The sequence below is a fragment of the Macrotis lagotis genome, chromosome 8 (assembly GCF_037893015.1).
Source record: "Macrotis lagotis isolate mMagLag1 chromosome 8, bilby.v1.9.chrom.fasta, whole genome shotgun sequence".
Lineage (NCBI taxonomy): Eukaryota > Metazoa > Chordata > Mammalia > Peramelemorphia > Peramelidae > Macrotis > Macrotis lagotis.
The window spans coordinates 177810250-177830927 of NC_133665.1; the positions used below are offsets into that span (position 1 = coordinate 177810250).

At 38.1% G+C, this 20678-nt stretch overlaps 1 protein-coding gene and 1 long non-coding RNA gene across 3 annotated transcripts in view; one reads left to right on the forward strand and one right to left on the reverse strand.

The window, feature by feature from the left end:
- The window catches only part of TBX20 (T-box transcription factor 20), a 79503-nt gene that overhangs the window by 12674 nt on the left and 46151 nt on the right, over positions 1-20678 (forward strand). The window contains exons 4-5 of the mRNA XM_074198921.1: positions 7572-7680; positions 12627-12785. Coding sequence (XP_074055022.1) covers positions 7572-7680; positions 12627-12785 — 268 coding nt within the window. The remainder of the gene's footprint in view (positions 1-7571; positions 7681-12626; positions 12786-20678) is intronic.
- LOC141496390 (uncharacterized) overlaps positions 8288-20678 on the reverse strand; it is a 74438-nt gene continuing 62047 nt past the window's right edge. For both annotated transcript variants that reach the window (XR_012471045.1, XR_012471046.1), the window contains 2 exons: positions 15157-15249; positions 8288-11734 (listed from right to left, as the gene is read on the reverse strand). This is a non-coding gene — a long non-coding RNA (uncharacterized LOC141496390). The remainder of the gene's footprint in view (positions 11735-15156; positions 15250-20678) is intronic.

The following is a 20678-nucleotide window of genomic DNA, read 5'->3' on the forward strand; positions in this document are numbered from 1 at the left end:
TCAAAGCAGTGCACACATCTGTTTCAGCATGCACATCATGTCTTTCTGTGTCTTCTGGGGTGTCAGTGTGGTCTGGATTCCCTGGCCATCTTCTCCACATTCTCAAATTGTATATGAAGAGCTTTTTAAGGGTTGGCCTCAGAAAGCCAAGCACAATTGTAAGGAGCTAGTTTGGAATGGGACTTTTTTCTCTAATTCCATTCAATCAAGCTAGTATTTGTGGGGGACCCTACTGATACTATGCTGGGGATAGGAAGATAAAAATGAAATGTCTGCCTTCCCTTAAGGAGTCTGTATTTTATTGAAGGACATATGCATGTTTATTTGTGTATACAGCTAGACACAGAGTAAACACAGTCACTTCTAAAAAATGGATTGAGTTGTTAAGACATCTTCACATTCTATAGAAATTGGTAATGAATAATATATAATAAAGGAGGAATGAAGACCAAAAAAAGCTCAATGAAGGGAGCCCTTTTTTTTAGCCAGTCCCTGGACAAACTTTGGAGAATTGTGCTTTGAAGGGATCAGTTGTGCTTTGAAGGAAGATAGGAATTCTATGAGAATGAGGTGAGAAAGAAATGCATTCTAAACATGGGGATGGCCTGTCCAAAAAAGTATGGAAGTGGGTGATGGAACGACCTGTAGAAGAAATCCCAAACATGCCAGTTTGACCATGTAGAATGATAGAGATAAAATAATAAGGAATTAATCTGGGAAGAGTTTTCAGAGCCAGATTAGGCAGGGCTCTGAGTGGCAGACTAAAAAGGTTGTCTGTTATCCTGGAGGCAATAGGGAGCCACTGACATTTTTTGAGTGAGTGAGTGACAAGGCCAGATGTGTACTTGCCTAATTCAGCCCAGTGCACAATGTTTGACTATGGTTATACAACCTACATAATATCGTAGGATCCAAGCTGGAAACCTATAGAGGCTTTCCAGTCCAAGCTTTTTACCTTACAGATGAGGGATCTGAAGGACAAGCCAGTGAAGGTATTTGTCCAAGGTCATACGGATGGCAAAATCATGATTTGAACTTGGCTTTTCCTATGCTAAACTCCAAGGTTTTTCCAATGTACTACATTTATATTTAATATTTTTAAAATTTTAAAATTTACCAAGTCCTCATAGGAAAAATTCCCCCCAATAGATGGAAAGGAACAACTTCTCAATTAATCATATCAAAAACTCGCTTCCCCTAACTTTCTAATTTTTGTGATTTCCCATTCTAAATAGACTTTAAATGGCACCCTCCCAAACTGAGACACTATAGAAAGCCATTTGGTTATCACAGACAAGCTCATTTCTCACTCACCTCACAACATTTATACCAGGGTCGTCTTAAGATGAAATTTCTTTTGAACTCTTGCCTTCATTTGTCTTCCATGATCCTCCACCCTCACCTTGATATAAATACTCTAGCTCTCAGTCAGAGAGTGAGGGATCAGCCTTCATTCAAGGTAGTGAGTGATTGTGCTGTCCTGGAATGCAGGCTCTCTTTTCTATAATCCACTTGTAGCCCAGGAATTTAGGGCAAGACCCTGCTGTTTGTGTCTGGTGGAGAGCTCTGGTTCTTGCAACATTTGCCTGGCTGTTGAATGCCACAGAGAGTTTTCAATGGCTCTGCTGAATTGGCAGGGGGCGGGGCGGGGGGGGGGTTGAGACCCTTCTAGAAAATTGTGCAAATCTATCTCCCTCACCTCCTACCCCTGTGTTTGGTACCTCAGCAGTGTCCAGACTGTGGCAAGAGCTGAACATTTAAAAGGCTATCTTTTACCATCATTATTTATGAAAATAATTCAAATCAACCATTTTATTTAGTTAGAGGGTAGTGCTGCCCAGTGATTAGAGAGCTAACTTTGAAATCAGGAAGACCTGCCATCTACTGACTGTGTGACCTGGGGCAGGTCACTTGACCTCTCTGTGTTCTAGGCAACTCACCTAAGACTAGAATGTACAGGGAAAGTGCTTACCTGCTTTGGTAGGGGGAGTTCCATATAGGAATGAAATTGGAGGTTCAGACTCTGGTCCCTTTATTTACTTAAATAATAAATCGATTCTTCCTCCTCCTTGTATTTTTCTGACCCAAACCCCTCAACTTTTGATAGTAAAATGCTTTACATATCACAGAAAACTAATCAAGATTTCAATTCCAACAGCACTAATTATATGCTTACAGTATTGAACTAGGTCCCAGGGATGGAAAAAGAAATTCAAAAAATGGTCTGTAATTCAAGGAGCTCATATTACTAATAAAACATATACACACAAAGTTCAAGTACATGAGAGCATATACAACTGAGAGGCTAAGGAGACACAAAGTGTAAGAGGGAGGGGGTACCTGAGGGACACAGCTCGGAGGGAAATCATAATAATATTTATGTTTGTCCTTCATTCTTAAAGAAGAGCATTGACATCAGGGAGGTGATGCCATACAAGCACATGCATTGGGTGTGTGTTGGGGGGGGGAAGCTCTGCTAAGTTCCCAGCCTCACTTTCTCCTCTGGAACCATCTGGATCCAGGGGCCAGATATGGATCAAGACAACTGGAAATGACCCTAGATATGAGGCAGTCAGGGTGAAGTGACTTGCCCAAGATCACATAGCTAAGTAATTATTAAGTGTCTGAGGCTGGATTTGAACTAAGGTCCTTCTGACTCCAAGGCCAGTTCTCTATCCACTGTGCCGCCTAGCTTCCCTGAAATCATTTTAAGAGGTAAAGGTGATTTAAGAATGTAATCTAAATTTTAGAGATGCCAAGGAAGTCAAACATCATTGACTGAAACAGTTCACAGTTCAATTTGATGAAGCAAAGAGTACATGAAAGGTAATTGATATAATATGAGATTAAAAAGGTAAGTGAGGGCCATTATGAGAAGGGTTTTGAAGACCAGGATGAGGAGCTTATATTTTATTCATAGAGAAAACAGGGAGCCATGAGAGATTTTCAGGTAAGGGAATGACAATGTCAGGAATGACAATGTCAGGAATATTAGTTAGGAAGATCTGTAGAGGATGGACTAGAGAGGAGAGAGAGAATGACTTTTTAAAATATGCTAGCATTTTTATTTGGTACTAAATTTCATTGGAGCACTTAAACTTGTATTTATTTCATTCAGTTTTTCTTTAGATCATCCTAATATCTTTTATTGCTTTTAAAATTTATTACACTTCTGTGGTTAGAATGGATTACATTTCCTTCCACTTCCAACCCTAGACTGGCATATTTATTATGTTAGATATTATGGCAGATGCCCACATAGCAGGTAACCTCAGGGCAGTGGAAAGGACATGGAATCCAAAGATCTCTGTAAGTCGATATTCCCAGCTGGGCATGTCACTCATTTAATCGCTCAGCTAGGTCATTTGTGAAACAGGGATAATGGCCTTAATAGATTATTATGACAAAAATACCCTGCCAGATTAAAAAAATATAAATATGTATTATCATTATTGTTCATTATTGCTTCCTCTCATTAGATTTTGGGCAAAATTCAAGCAAAAAAGTGAAATGTAGTTGTTTGCCTTTAGTGAAGGGGATGAAAGGCAATGTGAGTGACTGCAAATTTCCACTTAATCCAAAATTCCATTTGAGTCATTATTTTCAACTCAAGATTTTTCAATTCAAATGAATTGTTTACATTAAATGATCTACTATTGAGGCTATCCCCCTTTTGTTTCTCTTTACCCTCTGCTGGGTGCAGAATAGACACAGTAAATATGTTGATAGTAGTGATGATAGAGGGAGGCAGCAAGTGTAGACCCAGTGGATGGGCACTGACCTTCGAAGAGTCAAGAGAGACCTGAGTTTGATTCCTAACTTAGATGTCATTAGCTACTTGATGCTTGAACAAGTTTCACTTAATCCTTCAGTCTCATTTTCCTCACCTGCAAAATGGGAATAAAAATGGAGGGAGGTTGGGAAAATGGAATGGGATAATGTATCAATAAAGTGGTTTGCTACAGAAATGTTAGACATTATCTCATTCTTATCTTTTTTGATGGTGTTCAGATGGAACTGGTCTAAGGAAACGTCACTCTCCTGTTATTATTCTTTTATGTATTCTGCCGAGGACTATTACACAGGTAGATAATTGGATAAGTTTTGAGATGTAAACTCATCCTCACTAGGCTCCTTGAAAACTTCTTTAGTACTCTTCAATAATGACAGGAATGTCAAGAACCTCATACTGTTATCACAAATCTTCAAGGTCTCTGTGTTATAAAATCTTTTCATCCATGTAATTTAGAGATTATAAGTATTTAGTATTTCAACATCTCTTTTAAAATTTAGAATTTTAAAAATACTATTGTTCTAGAATTTCTATGGCTCAGTATTTTTTTGTTTTGTTTTAGGAGGTGATCAGGGTTAAGTGACTTACCCAGGGTCATACAGCTAGTGAGTGTCTGAGGCTGGATTTGATCAGGTCCTCTGATTCCAAGGCTGGGACTTAATTCACTGCACTCCTAGCTGCCCCTCAGATCAGCATTAAGTAGAAGTCGTTATAGGCACTGAATATGTTTATAAGGACATATTAGTTGCACTTCATTTTATTTACTGAATTTCCAAGAGTACTTGAGCTATGAGTTGTCTATGAGCTTCTAAAAGATAGTGAGTGTCTGATTTATACTTCTAATTTCCAGCTAATGTCTTTTTTAGATATCCAGTAGATACTATTTTTTGTAATATTATTATTATGGCATTCTTTCTCATCTTTTTTGATAGGATCCAGATATAAATAGTCTGGGATAGAGTTGCTAGCCTATTACTTTTAAATATTTAATATGCCATAGATCATTGCAAGGCGGTTAATGTAATTCCTTTTAGTAGTTGAATAAAAATATTAGGATGTAAGCCCATTCTCTGGGCACTCATTGAGAACACGCAGCCTTGGGACCATTCCAGTAGCAGATAGGATGATGAAGATGATATACTTCAAACTATTTCCACATTCATTTGAAATCTTCTGCTTGGCTTATATATCCAGAGGGTTTTTTTTGGCAAGACAATGGGGTTAAGTGACTTGCCCAAGGTCACACAGGTAGGTAATTATTAAGTGTCCGAGGATGGGTTTGAACTCAGGTCCTCCTGACTCCCAGGGCTAGTATTCTAGCCACTGTACCACCCAGCTGCCCCTCTGAAGAGTTTTGTTCAAAACTTTTGTCTCTTGGAGGTAATGAGAATTTGTTTTGGTGAAATCTTTTCCAAAAGTTCTTGAGTTTTTAATGGAGGTGTTATATCCGAAAGACTGGGGACAATGGTTCAGTCTGCGATAATGATCCACTCTCAGTATGGTTCATTGCCTGCCACACAGGTACTTAATAAAAATTTATTGAATTCTCTAGTATAAGCTGGTCTGTATTTCTCCTGTGAGAATTTGTCCTCTGTCAGTCCATGAAGCATATCAAGCTTCTAATGTATAGAATTCTAGTGACCAGGGCATGTCTGGTTCCAAATTATTACAGAATGAACTAATGTATGGCCCAGTGGTTACCATTTTCTATTGTTAATATTGTAGTGTGAATTAAAGAAAGCCAGGTAGTGCAGTGGTATGAGACTTGGGTGACTCCAGGAAAATTGCTCTGTCTCAGTTTCCTCATCTGTAAAAGGAGGATATTAATAGTATCTATCTACCAAAGTTATTATGAAGACCAAAGGAAATGTGTATCAAGTATTTTACAAATCTAAGGCACGATATAAATGTAAGCTATTATTAGTTTCTATTTTAAATGTTGCCATTGCTTTATTCTTATTTTTCCCAATGATGTTCAGATAGGCGTGACCCCAAACAAGACTACCCTACTATTCCTTCACAGTTGATGCTCTACAGACTCTTGGATAGGTGGATAAAACATCTGGATTTTACTGTCTTCTGTAGGTTTATTATGCTTCAGTCATGTCCGCGTTTCCATGACCCCATTTGCAGTTTTCTTCATAGAGATACTGGAGTAGTTTGCCGTCTCCTTCTTCTACTCATTTTACAGATGAGGAAACTGAGGCAAACAGCCTTATAGGGTCATAGAGTTAATAGCTGTCTGAAGTCAGATTTGAACTCAGGAAGATGAGTCTTCTTGACTCCAAGTTGGGTAGTCTATCCCCTACACCACCTAATCGCCTATGGCTTTATTGCTATGTGGCTATTATTATTAAATAATTATATTTATAATAATAGTTGTAATAGGGGCAGCTGGGTAGCACAGTGGATAGGGCACTGGGACTGGAGCCAGGAGGACCTGAGTTCAACTCTGACCTCAGACACTTAATAATTGCCTAGCTGTGTGACCTTGAGCAAGTCACTTAACCCCACTGACTAGTAAAAAACTTAAAAAAAAGCTCAGCAATAATAGCAATAATAATGCATATCTCTAAAGCACTTTTCCAAGTACTTTCCTCACAATCCGATGAAAAGGATAACTTAATTATTAATACCATTCCCATTTTAAAATAAGGGAACTGAGGCACTGCAAGATAACATGATAGGGCTAGTGATAAAGTTGTAAATCAAACCCAGGCCCCTGACCCAATTTTGATGCTCTTCCACTGCAACAAAAAACATTTGCACCTATATAAAGGTTTTTGTTTTTTTTACTGATTTGCATTATGGAAAGATGCTACAAATCAGTCAATCAGTAAACATTTCTTAGATACATTGGTTCCAGTCCTGTGCTAAGCTCTCTGGGATACAAAGAAAGGCAAAAGAGCGTCCCTGCCCTCAAGGAGCTCTAAATCCAATGGGGGAGACACCATGGAAATAACTACGTATCAGCAAGATACAGACAGGAGAGACTGGAGACAATCTGAGCAAAGATACTAGAATTAAGAGGTCCTTTTGTTTGTTTTAGGTGACTGGCTTAGACTGCTGGTGTCTAAATTTAGACTACTAGAACCAAGAAGACCTGAGTTCAAATCTTTTTTTTTAGGTGTTTTTTTTTTTTTTTTGGCAAGGCAAATGGGGTTAAGTGGCTTGCCCAAGGCCACACAGCTAGGTCATTATTAAGTGTCTGAGGCCGGATTTGAACCCAGGTGCTCCTGACTCTAGGGCCAGTGCTCTATCCACTGCACCACCTAGCCGCCCCCTGAGTTCAAATCTTGATCCAGACATTCACTTTGTGACCCTAAGCAAATAGATTCAACTATCTGCCTCAGTTTTCTCATGGATAAAATGGAGATAATAATAATAATGTCCATCTCACAGGATTGTTGTGAGAATAAAAAAATGTAGGTAAAGTGCTCTGCCAGTCTTAAAAGACTATATGATTGCTAGCTATCATTCCTTTAGAAGCAAACAAGTTGAAAGGTTTTTAGGAGAATCCTTGCAGGGCTGCTGTGTGATTTGCATTTAATAGTGAGCAGTTACACAAGCACACAAACAACCCCTCTTTTCCCGGAGCTGAGAGTCTCTTCAATCCATTGCTAAACCTTCACTAATCTCCTCCACACCAGGCGCTGTCCCAGGTTCCAGGGGTACAAAAATCGAACACGAGGCAGGCTCGCTTTCAAATCACTTTGTAGTAGAGTCCAGGAGAGCGCAGGCTGGAGGTGGCTCACTGTGAAAGGTTTGTTCCCCCCAGGTTGTATGTGCACCCGGATTCTCCTTTCACTGGAGAGCAGCTGCTGAAGCAGATGGTGTCTTTTGAAAAAGTGAAGCTCACAAATAATGAACTGGATCAACACGGCCACGTAAGTGACCTGCGGCCCACGGGCTCTGGAGGTGGACCGTGTGGACTCTGGTCCGGGCCCCTCCCTCCCTCCCTTCTCCTCCTTCCTCTCTCTGTCTCTGTCTCTCCCTCCTTCTTTTGTCTTTCTTCCCTCCTTCTTCCTCCCTCCTCCTTCCTTCCTTCCCTCTTTCCTTTCTTCCTACTTCCCTCCTTCACCCTGCTCTCTCTCTTTCCTTTTCCTTCTTCCTTTTTCCCTTCATCCTTCCCTCCTTCACCTTACCCTCCTCCTCTTTTCTTTCTCTTTCTTTCTTTCTTTCTTTCTTTCTTTCTTTCTTTCTTTCCTTCTCTTTCTTTCTCTTTTCTTTCTTTCCTTTTCCTTCTTCCTTTTCTTCCTCCCTCCCTCTCTTTCTTCCTCCCTCCTTCTCCCTCCCTCCCTCCCTTCTTCCTTCCTTCCTTCCTTCCTTCCTTCCTTCCTCCCTTCCTTCCTTCCTTCTTTTCTATTTTTTCTCCCTTCAGAATGATACATTTTCTATAGAGAACATATCTACCATTTCAATAGGGGAAATAAAACAAGTACACAAATAGCTCTTTAAGATGATAAGATAGATTTGAAAATAACTCATATAAAATATAACATTCAAAGTGCAGAGGAGAAATGCAGACCCAATGCTAGGGGAGACCAATGAAGGGTCGTTTAGAAAAGGTTACCATTACATTTTAAACTTTTTTTAAAAAGTCGCCATAAATGTTGACTGAGATAATTGATTGAATCACTGAACATGTGCTCTTCAAATGCTCTAATGAATATATGATCTCATCAGTGTGGATATTGCCTCTTTTGCTTTGGATTGCAATCCATCCACTGTTGCTCACCTTCTTTAACTTGTCCATTTTTGCCCAATAGTTTGCCCCCTCCCAGGGGTCCCTTGGCTCTTCCGGGTACCTCTCTAGGGGAGCCCAGGGGCAGGCCACTTGTTTTCTATCCCTTTCTCTTGCTTCTTTACCAGCCTATCTTCTTTATCATTTGTACATGCTCTGATAGGATTACTTCTCCCTGATTGCTTTATTGTGCTGCTTCACTGCCTGCTCATGCCCACTGGGCAAGATCTCCATTATCTTTTTGATAATATTCATTTTCTGTTCTTTGGAAACCATTGTTCTATGTGCTTCAGTCATGTATAGGAATAAAATAATAATAGAGAAAATAATTTAAGTTTTAAGCTTTCCATAAGTTGTCTATTTTGTTCCTCACAACAACTCAATATTAAGTAGGTGCTATTATGATTCGAATTTTACCAATAAAGAACCTGAGGCTGAAGTTGGTTAATTGATCACCTCATGTCACCCAGCCAGTAAAAGTCTGAAGTGGGATTTGAACTGCATCTTCATGACAAAGTCCAGTCCTCTATGGGCTGTACCCACCCACTACCTAGCTGCAACATTACTGCCAGTCTGTCTCTGCTATTTTTATTTTGGTTCATGAAACAGCAGCCATCCAGACATCTTGTGGGAGTTCTAATTGGACCATTACAATTTATAACCTGTCAAAACAATTTGTCCGGAGGAGTGGGAGGCTCCTGTGATGAGCTCCTTTTACTACACAAGAGCCCCGTGTAGATCTAGGGAAGGATGCTTGGTGATATCTGACTCCACACGAAGGAGTGGGATTGTACATTTCCCAGAAGCAGATGAGTTGAGTTGAAAACAAGAGGCCATTAGCAACTTCTTCATGTGACAGACCAAGTTGAATTTCGATCCAAAGTCAAAGGACTGATATGGCCTATGGAAGAAACCTAACACTGGACAGAGCTGCCTCTTGCCAGGCTTGAGCTGAGCCCATACCTGGAACTAACCTTTAGGCAAAGAAGAAAAATCTGGTCTTGGGCTTAATAAATCTTATTTTGGCAAACCTGAGTGGCCACTAGAGGAAAAAAATCCTCAGATTTCCAAAACTGAACTGGAAATTAACAATCATTTGTTTCAAGAAGTAATTTATTCTATAATAATATTGATAGTACCTACTTAGGACTACGCACTGTGCTAAGTGCTTTACAAATATCTTATTTAATCCCCACAGCCATATCTCTATTTTACAGTCAAAGAAACTGAGGAAAATAGAGGTTAAGTGATTCAGCTAGGATCATACAATTAGTAAGTGTCTAAAGTCAGATTTGAACCCAGGTCTTTCTGTCTTCAGTTCCAGCTTCAGTTCTGTTATCTTTCTACCTGAGTGACTGTGGACAAGTCACTTAATGTCTCTGATCTGAGTTTCTTAACTTGTAAAAGGGACAAAGCTGGACCAGATGGTCTCTGAGGTCACAGTCACATCTGAAATGATGAAACTATGAAATAAATCTCTAAATCCTGAAAATTCAATCTTTTAGCATATGAAAGTGGAGCTATTTTTGGAGGGTGATATTCCATACAGGTGCCCACAGTAAACCTGACCTTTGTCTAAGGAAAAGATCAATCATTTTAATGTGGAAAAAGCTCAACAATGCAAAATTGATGTTTTTCTAAGTAAAGACATGAAGTAGGAAAGAAGATTGCCATGCTGACCTATGGAGCATCATAGTTATAGACTTTGAGATTTAGAATGGAAAGGGACTTTTGAGGCCATCTAGTCCAGCCTTTCCATTATATAGAGAAAGAAACTGAGGCCCAGATTAGGAAAAGGACTTGATCAAGATCACACTGGCCATAAGTGGCAGAGTCCAGATTTGAATGAAGGTCCTCTGTCTCCTGATTCAGAAATAAAGTAACTTGTCCCCAAGGTCATATGAGTAGTAAGCATTACAGATTCTAGCCCTAGGTTTTTGCCTCTAGAGCCAGGAGTTTTGTCACTCTGTAAGTAAGTAAGTCACTCTGCACTGATGTAAGTAAATATGCTTACAGACTTGAAAGCATTATTTCAGAATGTGTCAGGATTGCTGATAATCTGCAGGGTACAATGTCCTTCAAGAAAAGGAAGGGGAATGTATCCAGAAGTAAAGAGTGGTCAAGTAATTTCTACAACCTCCAAAACCTACAAACTTCTTCTGAAAACCCTATGGAATTAGCAGATGTGATTCAGGAAACAGTCACAGTCTGGTTATATGACTATAATAATAGGAATAGTAGTAAAAACCCATCTCACCACATTTATCTCTCTTAACTTGGGGCTGAACCCATAGTCCCCGGCTACCAAGAGTCTCTATTGAAAATATGCCTCTTTGGAAAAGTGATTCAGAATTGCCATGGTTTCATATTATCTTATTTGGTTCCAAAAGAAATATGGAAAAGATTTCTATTAGACAACCTGACTTGTTAGTGTTACTGCAATAATACCTGTAGTTTGGAATTTTTTATAAGCATCACTATGCCAACAGCACAATATGATGGTAGAAACCAGGGAGTCCATGTGTAATGAATTAAGTCAAAATTTCAATATGCCATGTGTTCTTCAGCACATGGTCTTCCTAAATATTTAATTTCTTAATCCAAACTTTTAGGAAAAGGAGCTTAGTGTTCATATGCTGAGACAACTCTTGGGACAGAACAGAGAAATTTGTAATGACCTAATTGATATCAATTGATAATAATTCAGTTAGAGGCTAAAGTCTTCTCTTCCCCTCCATCTCCATCCCCAAATGTCAAGAAAAGCCTGCTTGGAGAGTTTATTATTATTATTATTATTATTATTATTAGTTTTAGGGAATGCATGAAAGTGACCCTTCATAATGATACAGGATGGTTAACTTACACAGAGCCTCTTGGAGGATTGATTTGGATAAAATCCAATCTTTAAATTGAATTTTAAAATGTGGATTTTATGGTTCCTCTCCTTTTTTACTTCTCTTCTTTCTCCTCTTTTCCTACCTTCTCTTTTTTCCCCTCCTCTTCCTTCTACTACTCTTTTTTTTTCTCCTCCATCTCTGTTTGTTTAACAATGACATTCACTAATGTCTCACTTTTATGCCACATTCTGGTGGGGCAAGGGTTCTCCAAGACCCTGCCAGTTTTGAAGCAAACTGTCAGATTCTACCAAGCTCTGAAGGTATAGTGGCATGTCCATGGCATGGTCCAGTCCTATAAACCTATAAGCAACCAAAGAAAGAAGAAATCCATCACTAAGTACTTGGCAATAGGCAAGTGGATGTTTTTAGTTGTAGCAGTTCAGAAAGACACTCTCTTCCAAGGGAGAAATGTTCTGTCAATAAAAGAAGTATTCATACTAATGAAAGTTTTCAAAATCTTAAGATTTAGAATTGAAAGAAATCTCTGAGGTCATTCTGTTTGACCCCCACATTCTACAGAGGTGGAAACAAAGTTGGTGATTTGCCAAAGGTGACACGGGGAGTAATTGGCAAAGCAGGCACCTGTACTGAGATTCAAACAGTTCTCATTGGGCCATGTGGTAAATAGTTATTAAGCACCTAAACATGTGAGACTGTGCCAGAAAAAAACAGGTCCTTGTATCCTTAGGGTGACTATCTTTAGATAGGGAACAATTCAAAGAGCACTTGGGTTCTTTGAAAGAACCCTGAAGCCAGGGTTCACATCCTGGATCAGTTGCTTACTACCTACATATTCTTAGATCAATATTTTAATCTTTCTGGTACTCAGTTTCCTCAACTGTAAACTAAAGGGCTTGGATTAAACAATCTCATCACCAAACTGTCTGCAGGTGGTGAATTTTCAACTATAGCCACCTATGTGACCACCCACTAAATTACAGAGAGGTTTGTGATATGCTTGGGTTTGGTGAAGTACATTTACTGATGACATGCTTTTATGGAAGCAGTTGAATATTCCATGGAAACTTGGGCATCTAATCTGGACGGCTCAACTCAAAATCCATGATCCAAAGATGGCAGGCTTGCCTATCTAAAACTATTTTAAAAATCAATATTTTAAAATCTGGTTCCGTTAATTTGTGTAAGTCTGGAGCTGAATCTTTAGCCCATGCTTTCTCCTTCTTCATTTTAGATTATTTTGAACTCTATGCACAAATACCAGCCCAGAGTCCACATCATCAAGAAGAAGGACCATACTGCTTCCTTGCTCAATCTGAAGTCTGAAGAATTTAGGACATTTATCTTCCCTGAGACCGTGTTCACAGCTGTTACTGCCTACCAGAATCAACTGGTGAGTAGGCAGTTTGCATGTTGCTTGCCACTCTTGAGCAATGGCCCTTCCTTTATGTTGGACAACATGAAAAAATGAGGGGTAGGGACCACTTATTTTACCCCTAAAAATGCAAGCTTGGTTTAAGGCCAAAAGCTTGGCAGGATCTAGAATATGTAAGTTCATTGTGGGAATGGGACTTGAAAGCTGCTATGACATCTTTTTAATACTCTCTCTCTTTACCCCATTCTTTCCCCATTTGGATCCAACTTCCCAGAGGTTCCTCTTCTCTGCCTCAAATTCATCTATTTCCTTTTCTTCTGATCTTTATAATGTTATTTTATTACATGATGTTAGATTATTCGCTTCATGAAATAGATAGACATTATTTTCTTGGTGACAAATGCACCCATGCTCAAATCCAACTGCTAAAAGTAGTAACTTTGTTTAAAAATCATGAAGTACCTATTACATACAATGGACTAGGTGCTAGGGATACATGGGTAACATTGTCACGGCTCCTCCCTACAATATTATTTTCCTTTTTTGGGGTGTGTGTGTGTGTGTGTGTGTGTGTGTGTGTGTGTGTGTGTGTGTCTAGCACAGTTACTCTGAGAGTTGATTTGGCCACAAAACCCTAATAATATCATCCAAAATTTTACTCTAAACATTTAATTAATAAACTTATGTTGTATAAATAGAATAAACCTAAATGAATACCAACAGATAATCTTAAAGTCCTACTCCAACATTTTGTCTAGTATTTGAATGGATGAAAAAAGAACTCTTATCATATAGAAAACATTTAGCACAGAAAAAGAAGATAATCTTGGCTCTTAAGGAGCTTGTACCCTCATTAGGTAAGATGACTCATATATAACAGTTCAGTTACAGGACAGATGGAAAGTACCAGAGGTTCTAAGGATTCAACTACAGGACGAATGGTGATTTTGGGAGTCCTTAGAATGCCTGGGCTGTTTGCTCCACAGGAGTGGCCAACCACCATTGGGAAGGGAGGGAAATGGTTCTAAGAGTAGAGAGAAGGCTAAGGGTTCCTTCTGGCAGGGGTGGGGACAGGAGTTCAATGCCAGACCAGAGGAAGAAAATGGCAAAGCTCTTGGGCAGGAAGTTCAGGGGGTGGATTCTTGTGCAAGTGGGGAGCAGTAGGTTTCTTCTGGGTGCCATTTTTAGCTGAGGTCCTCTAGGTACACCCTGATGAAGTTTGGGAGGTTCTGTTGGTGGGGGCAGGGCACTATGTCAAGCACACAGGTGATGGAAGCTGCTACCAGTCTGGAAAGGCTTGGACCGGTGATGGATTGCATGTCTCTTATCAAAGCATTTGCTGTCTCTGAATTTGGAGAAGCTCATCACCAGATTGGATGCAGGTGGTGAATTTTCAACTACAGCAACTCACAAAGACCATTCACTAAATTACAGTTCTGATATGCTTGGGTTTGGAGGACATGCTTTTTTATGAAAGCAGTTGAATGTGCCATTGAAACTTGGAACTTAATCTACAATTAATTAATAATGAATGAAATGTTTCCCTGAATTTCCTGTCTACCTTTATAAAGTCTTAGCAACAATGAAAACAATTTTATATGTTGGCAATGATTTAATCTTGAAGGAAACTAAGAATTATAAGTGGTCTATTATATAGAAGAAGTGGAATGGTGTTGATGTAGTGTTAGGGTTCAAATCCTTCCTTACATACAAAGGTCACCTCTTAATATCTCTGAGCCTCAACTTCTTCATCTGTAAAATGAGGATCATAATAGCATATATTTTCAGAATTGTTATGAGGTTCAAAGGAGATAAAATTTATTAAACATTTTTCAAACTTTAAAACATAAAATATAAATGTAGCTATTTTCACCATCATCATCATAGGAAGAACATTCCAAGTATTAAGAATAGCTTAGGACAGGGATGAAGGGATGGGGGATGAACCTCTGAGTTTGGGGGAAGAACTTGAAGAAACATAGCATAGGGGCGGCTAGGTGGCACAGTGGATAGAGCACCTGCCCTGGAGTCAGGAATCCCTGAGTTCAACTCTGGCCCCAGACACTTAATAATGACCTAGCTGTGTGGCCTTGGGCAAGCCACTTAACCCCATTGCCTTGCCAAAAAAAAAGAAACATAGGGTATATGAAGGGGAGTCATATGAGTGTGGAGGGGCCTGAGGGCTATATTGTATCATTATTATTATTAATAAGGATGATGATGACATTAATAATGATGATAGTTAACATTTATATAGTACTTCCTAAGGACCAAGCACTCTGCCATATATTTTATGATCATTATCTTATTTGATTCTCTGTGAAGTAGGCACTATTATTATTCCCATTTTACAGGTGAGGAAACTGAGGCAAATTGTTAAGTGCCTTACCCAAGTAAGTGTCTGAAGCTGAATTTGAATTCAGGACTTCTTGACTCTGGGTACTCTGGTGTCACCATGCTGTCCTCAAATAAGTATAGATTTCTATGAAAAAAGAGCAGAAATGGAAAAGGCAATAATATTTAATAGTATGATTTTTAAAGAAAAGGAGAATAATAGAATAATATAATTTTCTCCAGTTCATTTTACAGATGAGGAAACTGAGACAAATTGGTCATTTCTCATCAGACCCTTTGTAATTTCTTTTAAGACCTGGGCAAATGAGTGATTATTTTCATGATTCTATAAACAAAATTCAATTTCCCCACAGAAATTCTGAAATTGCTTCTAATTTATTGTATCCCAAGATTTTATTTATGAGCAATAAAAATGGAAACTTTTTTTGGCCCTTGCTCCCCATCTTTTGCAAGGGGTTAATTATATTTCTGTTCATTATTAGATAAGAGTTAAATATATGACACTTTCAACAAACTATCTCATAATTTAAGATGTAAAGGTCAAGCATTTGTTTGAACAGTCAAACTACTGTTCTGGAGTTTAAGCATAGGTTAAGTTTCATTTTTTAAGGCTTTTGAGGAGATGGTCTCTTTGTGGTGGGTGAGAAAATCTCTGGGGACTAGTCTTACCTTTCATTAGGATGTCATTAATATCTGGAAGTTCTAACTAGATCTAGGAGATAGGAAGATTATATTTTCTTACTGGGGAAAGATGGAAAAGACCTCAGTTATTTAAAGGAATTTGTATTATAATCTTTCCTGAAGTTCTAGAGACTCTTAAGTTTCTGGGGACCCTTGGATCTATGGGCCTAGCAGAGCCTCCCAAGGCAAATGGTACAAGGGAATGAGAAGGTGGGTTGGTCTACAATCTGTAATCAGTGGGGCAAACTCAATTAGAATGTAATTTTTTCTAATGCAGGGATTGTTTTTGCCTTTCTTTGCACCCTCTGTGTATGTCATATAGCAGGTACTTTTTAAAAAAAAATCCAATCAAATGTAAAGTAATTTTCAATATTTATTTTTTGCAAGTTTTTCAGTTCCACATTTTCTATTTCCCTTCCTTCTCTCCTCCTTCCCAAGACAGTGAGTAATCTGATATAGGCTATACATATAGAATTATGTTAAATATATTTCCATATTAAACCTGCTATGAAAGAAGAATCAGAACAAAAGAGGAAAAACCCATTAGAAAAATAAAACAAACAATAAATTAAAAAAAGTTGAAAATAATCTGCTCTGGTCTGCATTCAGACTCCATAGCTCTTTCTCTGGATGTGGATGGCATTTTCCATCACAAGTCTTTCTGAATTGTCTTTGGTCCCTGTATTGTTGAGAAGAACTAAGTCTATCATAGTTGATCATCATACAATAGTGCTGTCAATAGGTATAATGTTCTGATCCTGTTCACTTCACTCAGCCTCAATTCATGTAAGGCTTTCCAGGTTTTTCTGAAATCTGCCTGTTCACTATTTCTTACAGAACAGTAATATTCCATCACATCCACAATTTGTTTAGCTATTCCCCAGCTGATGGACATCCCCTCAGTTTCCAATTCTTTGTCACCACAAAAAGAGCTACTGTAAATGTTTTTGTACATGTGGATCTTTCACCCTTTTTTAGGCTTTCTTTGGGCACAGTCAATAATGGTATTGTTGAATCAAAGGGTATGTACAGTTTGATTGCCCTTTGGGCATAGTTCCAAATTGTTCTCCAGAATGATTGGATCAGTTCACAAGTCCACCAGCAGTGCATTAGTGTCCCAGTTTCCTGCATCCTCTCCAACATTGATCACTTTCTTTTTTTGTTATGTTAACCAATCTGATAAATGTGAAGTGCTCCTAAGAGTTGTTTTAATTTGCATTTCTCTAATCAATAGTGATTTAGAGCATATTTATATGACTATAGATAACTTTAACTTCTTCTTCTTTATTTTTTTTTAAAGATTTTTGCAAGGCAGTGGGGTTAAGTGGCTTGCCCAAGGTCACCTAGCTAGGTAATTATTAAGTGTCTGAGGCTGGATTTGAACTCAGATCCTCTTGACTCCAGGGCCTGTGCTTTATCCACTGTGCCACCTAGCCACCCCACTTCTTCCTCTTTAAATAAATCCTTTAACCATTTATCAATTGGAGAATGACTTGAAGTCTTATAAATTTGACTCAGTTCTCTCTATATATTTTAGAGATAAGGATAAGTGCTAGATGATTATTTGTTGATTGCCAAATACGTTTTGGACAAATACTTATCAAGTGGCTACTATAGTCATAATACCATGCTGGGTATTGTAGAGATGATGGAGAAGCATTACCTACCCCATCCTCTTTCTATTTCTTTCTCTATTTTTTCACAATTTCCTTTTGTTTCCTGTCCTATGTTTCTAATTAACATGACTTCATGTATTCTTGAGACAGTACATTGTGGTTTCCAACCAGAGTTCCCACATATTTCAGTGGTTTTGAACCAATGAACTCTTGTCTAGTATTTTTCAATGAGTGATTTTCCTTAATTTTAATTGTACAGAGAGAATGAAGCCAAAGCAAAAATCAGTTTCTCTTTCTGAGATTTTGTTTCTCCTTCCCTTCCCCCATCATTCCCCCTCTCTTCTCCCCCATCATTCAAGATTCATCTTTTCTGTGTCTGGAGATTTCTAGATGGATGCCTAGGGAGCAGTAGATAGGTCTATCAATTGAGTACATGAAATATCTAATGCTTTTTTTTTAGTGCAAGATTGACCCTGATTTAGACATAAATCCAGGTTGTCCTGAATCTAAGACCATGACACTATCCATTATAGCACACTGCTGCTATTGATAATCTAATTAATAAATGAGTATTCTGTTGAAACACCCTCCCATTAAAGGACACGTGGAATGTTTAAATCACTTGAACCAAATTATATACAATATCAGGTCAGGTGATCTAAAACACTTCTCAATTTCAATGGAATTGCGATGTTATTGATAAGCCTAGCTTGGCAACATGATTTTTATCAGTATAGAGAATTTTGACATATATAAACTCCCTTTCTCAGTGCATGCTGGCATCTTCTCTGCAACTTGTCATCATGAAAAATTTCCTGGAACACTTAAAAGTTAAGTGACTTGCCCAAGGTCACATAGTCAGAAGTGAGACTTGAAGCCAGGTCTACCTTCTCTTCAAGAGTAGTTCTCTCCTTACTCTGCTTCTATTATTGATATGGCCATCTTTTTTCCCATGGTGACAATCATAGTCAATCTCTACCTTCTCATTTTACGAAACTCTTATCCATATTCTCCTATAGATTAACCATTAAAAAACTGGCCAATGTACTACTGCCCTATAAGTTTGTTTGTTTTTAACATTAGGCCACTAGGTAGTACAGTGTCTTAGTGTTGGAGCTGAAGTCAGGAAAGACTGAAGTTCAAATCCTGCATCAGAAACTGGTTGGATGTGTGACCTTGGACAAATTTAAATTTGCTCAGCCTCAATTTATTCATCTGTAAAATGGGAATGATAATAATAGCATTTATCTTGCAGGGTGTTTTGAGGATCAAATGAGATGACAGAAAATACTTTGCAAAGTTTAAACTGCTATATAAATGCTAGGTCAATTTTTTTAAACAACCCTTATTCTTACAACATGATTGAACCTGTCTAGAAATTTCATAACATCTTGACATAAGATCTTATTGTAGGAGAGCTTTTAAGGTTACATCTTGTTCTATGATAAAAACAATTGTAAAAAATCAACCAAAAGTAGATATAATGCAATCTTATATTCTCTACACTATTAAATCTGTTTTTTGACTATGAGGATATAGTGTTATGTAGAAAATCATCTGTGAAAGCCTATTTCCTTCTCATCAATACCTTATTTATGTTTGTGTGTGTGTGTGTGTGTGTGTGTGTTTGTGTGTATGTTGTGTGTATGTAGGTCACTTTCATAAAGATTTTTTAGAAATAAAAAAAGCAAAGATTAATGTCTTCCTGACCCCCTTCCTTCTGATAATATTATTACCCATTATATTTTCTTTTGTTTAGTAGTGCTAATAAAATTTCATCATCTCCATTTCAGGTCTTTTCTGTATAAACTTGTTCTGGCCCAAACATTCTTCTAATCTTCCCCTTCTTTCATGCTCATTCCACTGCCTCCTATCAAATACTGATATGGATATAGAGTCAAAATACAGTGAACTGACTCTTGGTGATGGTGAAGATAATTTATAGAGATATTAACACTTCTGTTGAATTTCACTCTGATCTGTTTTGGTATTGTTCTTCTAATTCTGTCCAGAAAATTCTGATAATTTGGTTTATTTGTCTTATGACAATCTTTCTGAAGGTTTACTTTCCTCCTCCCCGTTTTCTGCTTTCAGAAGTTACTGCTCATGATTTTCACCACTTTCTCCTATAATGTTTTGAATATAAGTTTATGTTCTAAAATCACAGTCTTCGGTTGTTAGATGTGTCTACTTGCAAGGAAACTCAAATGCTTGCCAGCCAAGCAAGCCAGCCAAGTTTTTTCTGACTACTTTGTGTCCATTTAGGCAGTGCTTACGTAGTGTCCATTGCTTTTCATCAGTTAAACTTCTCTATCAAATGGTGATGGTCTGTATCAATATTTTCCTTGCTCCATTTCTCATTTGGCACACTGACACTTTTTAACAGGTCAGCTAGGACCTGTTGTAATTGCACTAAGTGTCTTCTTAATATCTTTCTCCTTTCTCTTAAATAAATGTTGATTTTGACTTTGCTTTGACAACAGTCAGCCCCTAGAGAAGCTGCTTGAATGATTTCACTTTGGTAATGAGTCATTTCCTGTCTTTTAAGATAAGCTCTTTAGAGCTCACAAACCCAGCACTTTCTAACTCTTCTTGAAGAAAACATTCATCATCTTTAGGGATGAGGCTTCTTAGTAGTCTGCCAGCCTTTGACCTCTTTTGTGTTTTAATTTCCAACTATATAATCTCTTCCTCTATGCACAACTTAACTTTGAAGTTACTAAGCATCAATATTAAGTTTGACTTGCCTTTGAGGATCTTGTCAAATCTTTCTGAGATTTTCTCTGTCTCATTATTCTTTGTAACAGATGTTGTGCAGAAGCTGAAGTGACCTTTGTGGTGGTCATCCTGAGCATTGCTGAGTGAGGAGGGCCAAGTGTCCTGTCAAATTATGTTTCTTGTCACCTTTGCTTATTTCCCATTCTTGTATTTGGTTTTCCAAGAACAATTTGTGAATCATCCTTCAATTTAGTTGTTATTCCCTTCTGTCTTTTGTTTTTAACATCATTCAATTCAATTTAACAAAGATGTATTAATTGCCTACTATTGTGCTAGGTGTTTTTACAAGTGCTGAATATCAATAGTAATGAATGATGGTCCCTGCCTTCAAGGAAGATACATAATATTGAAGGAGGGGCTGTGTTAAATCATGTAGACAAGTAAATAAATAATATATGCAAAATTATTATAAGAGTGAGAGAGGGTGCTAGTAACTGAGATGATGAGGAAAAGTCTCAAGTAAGAGATGGCTCCTGAACCA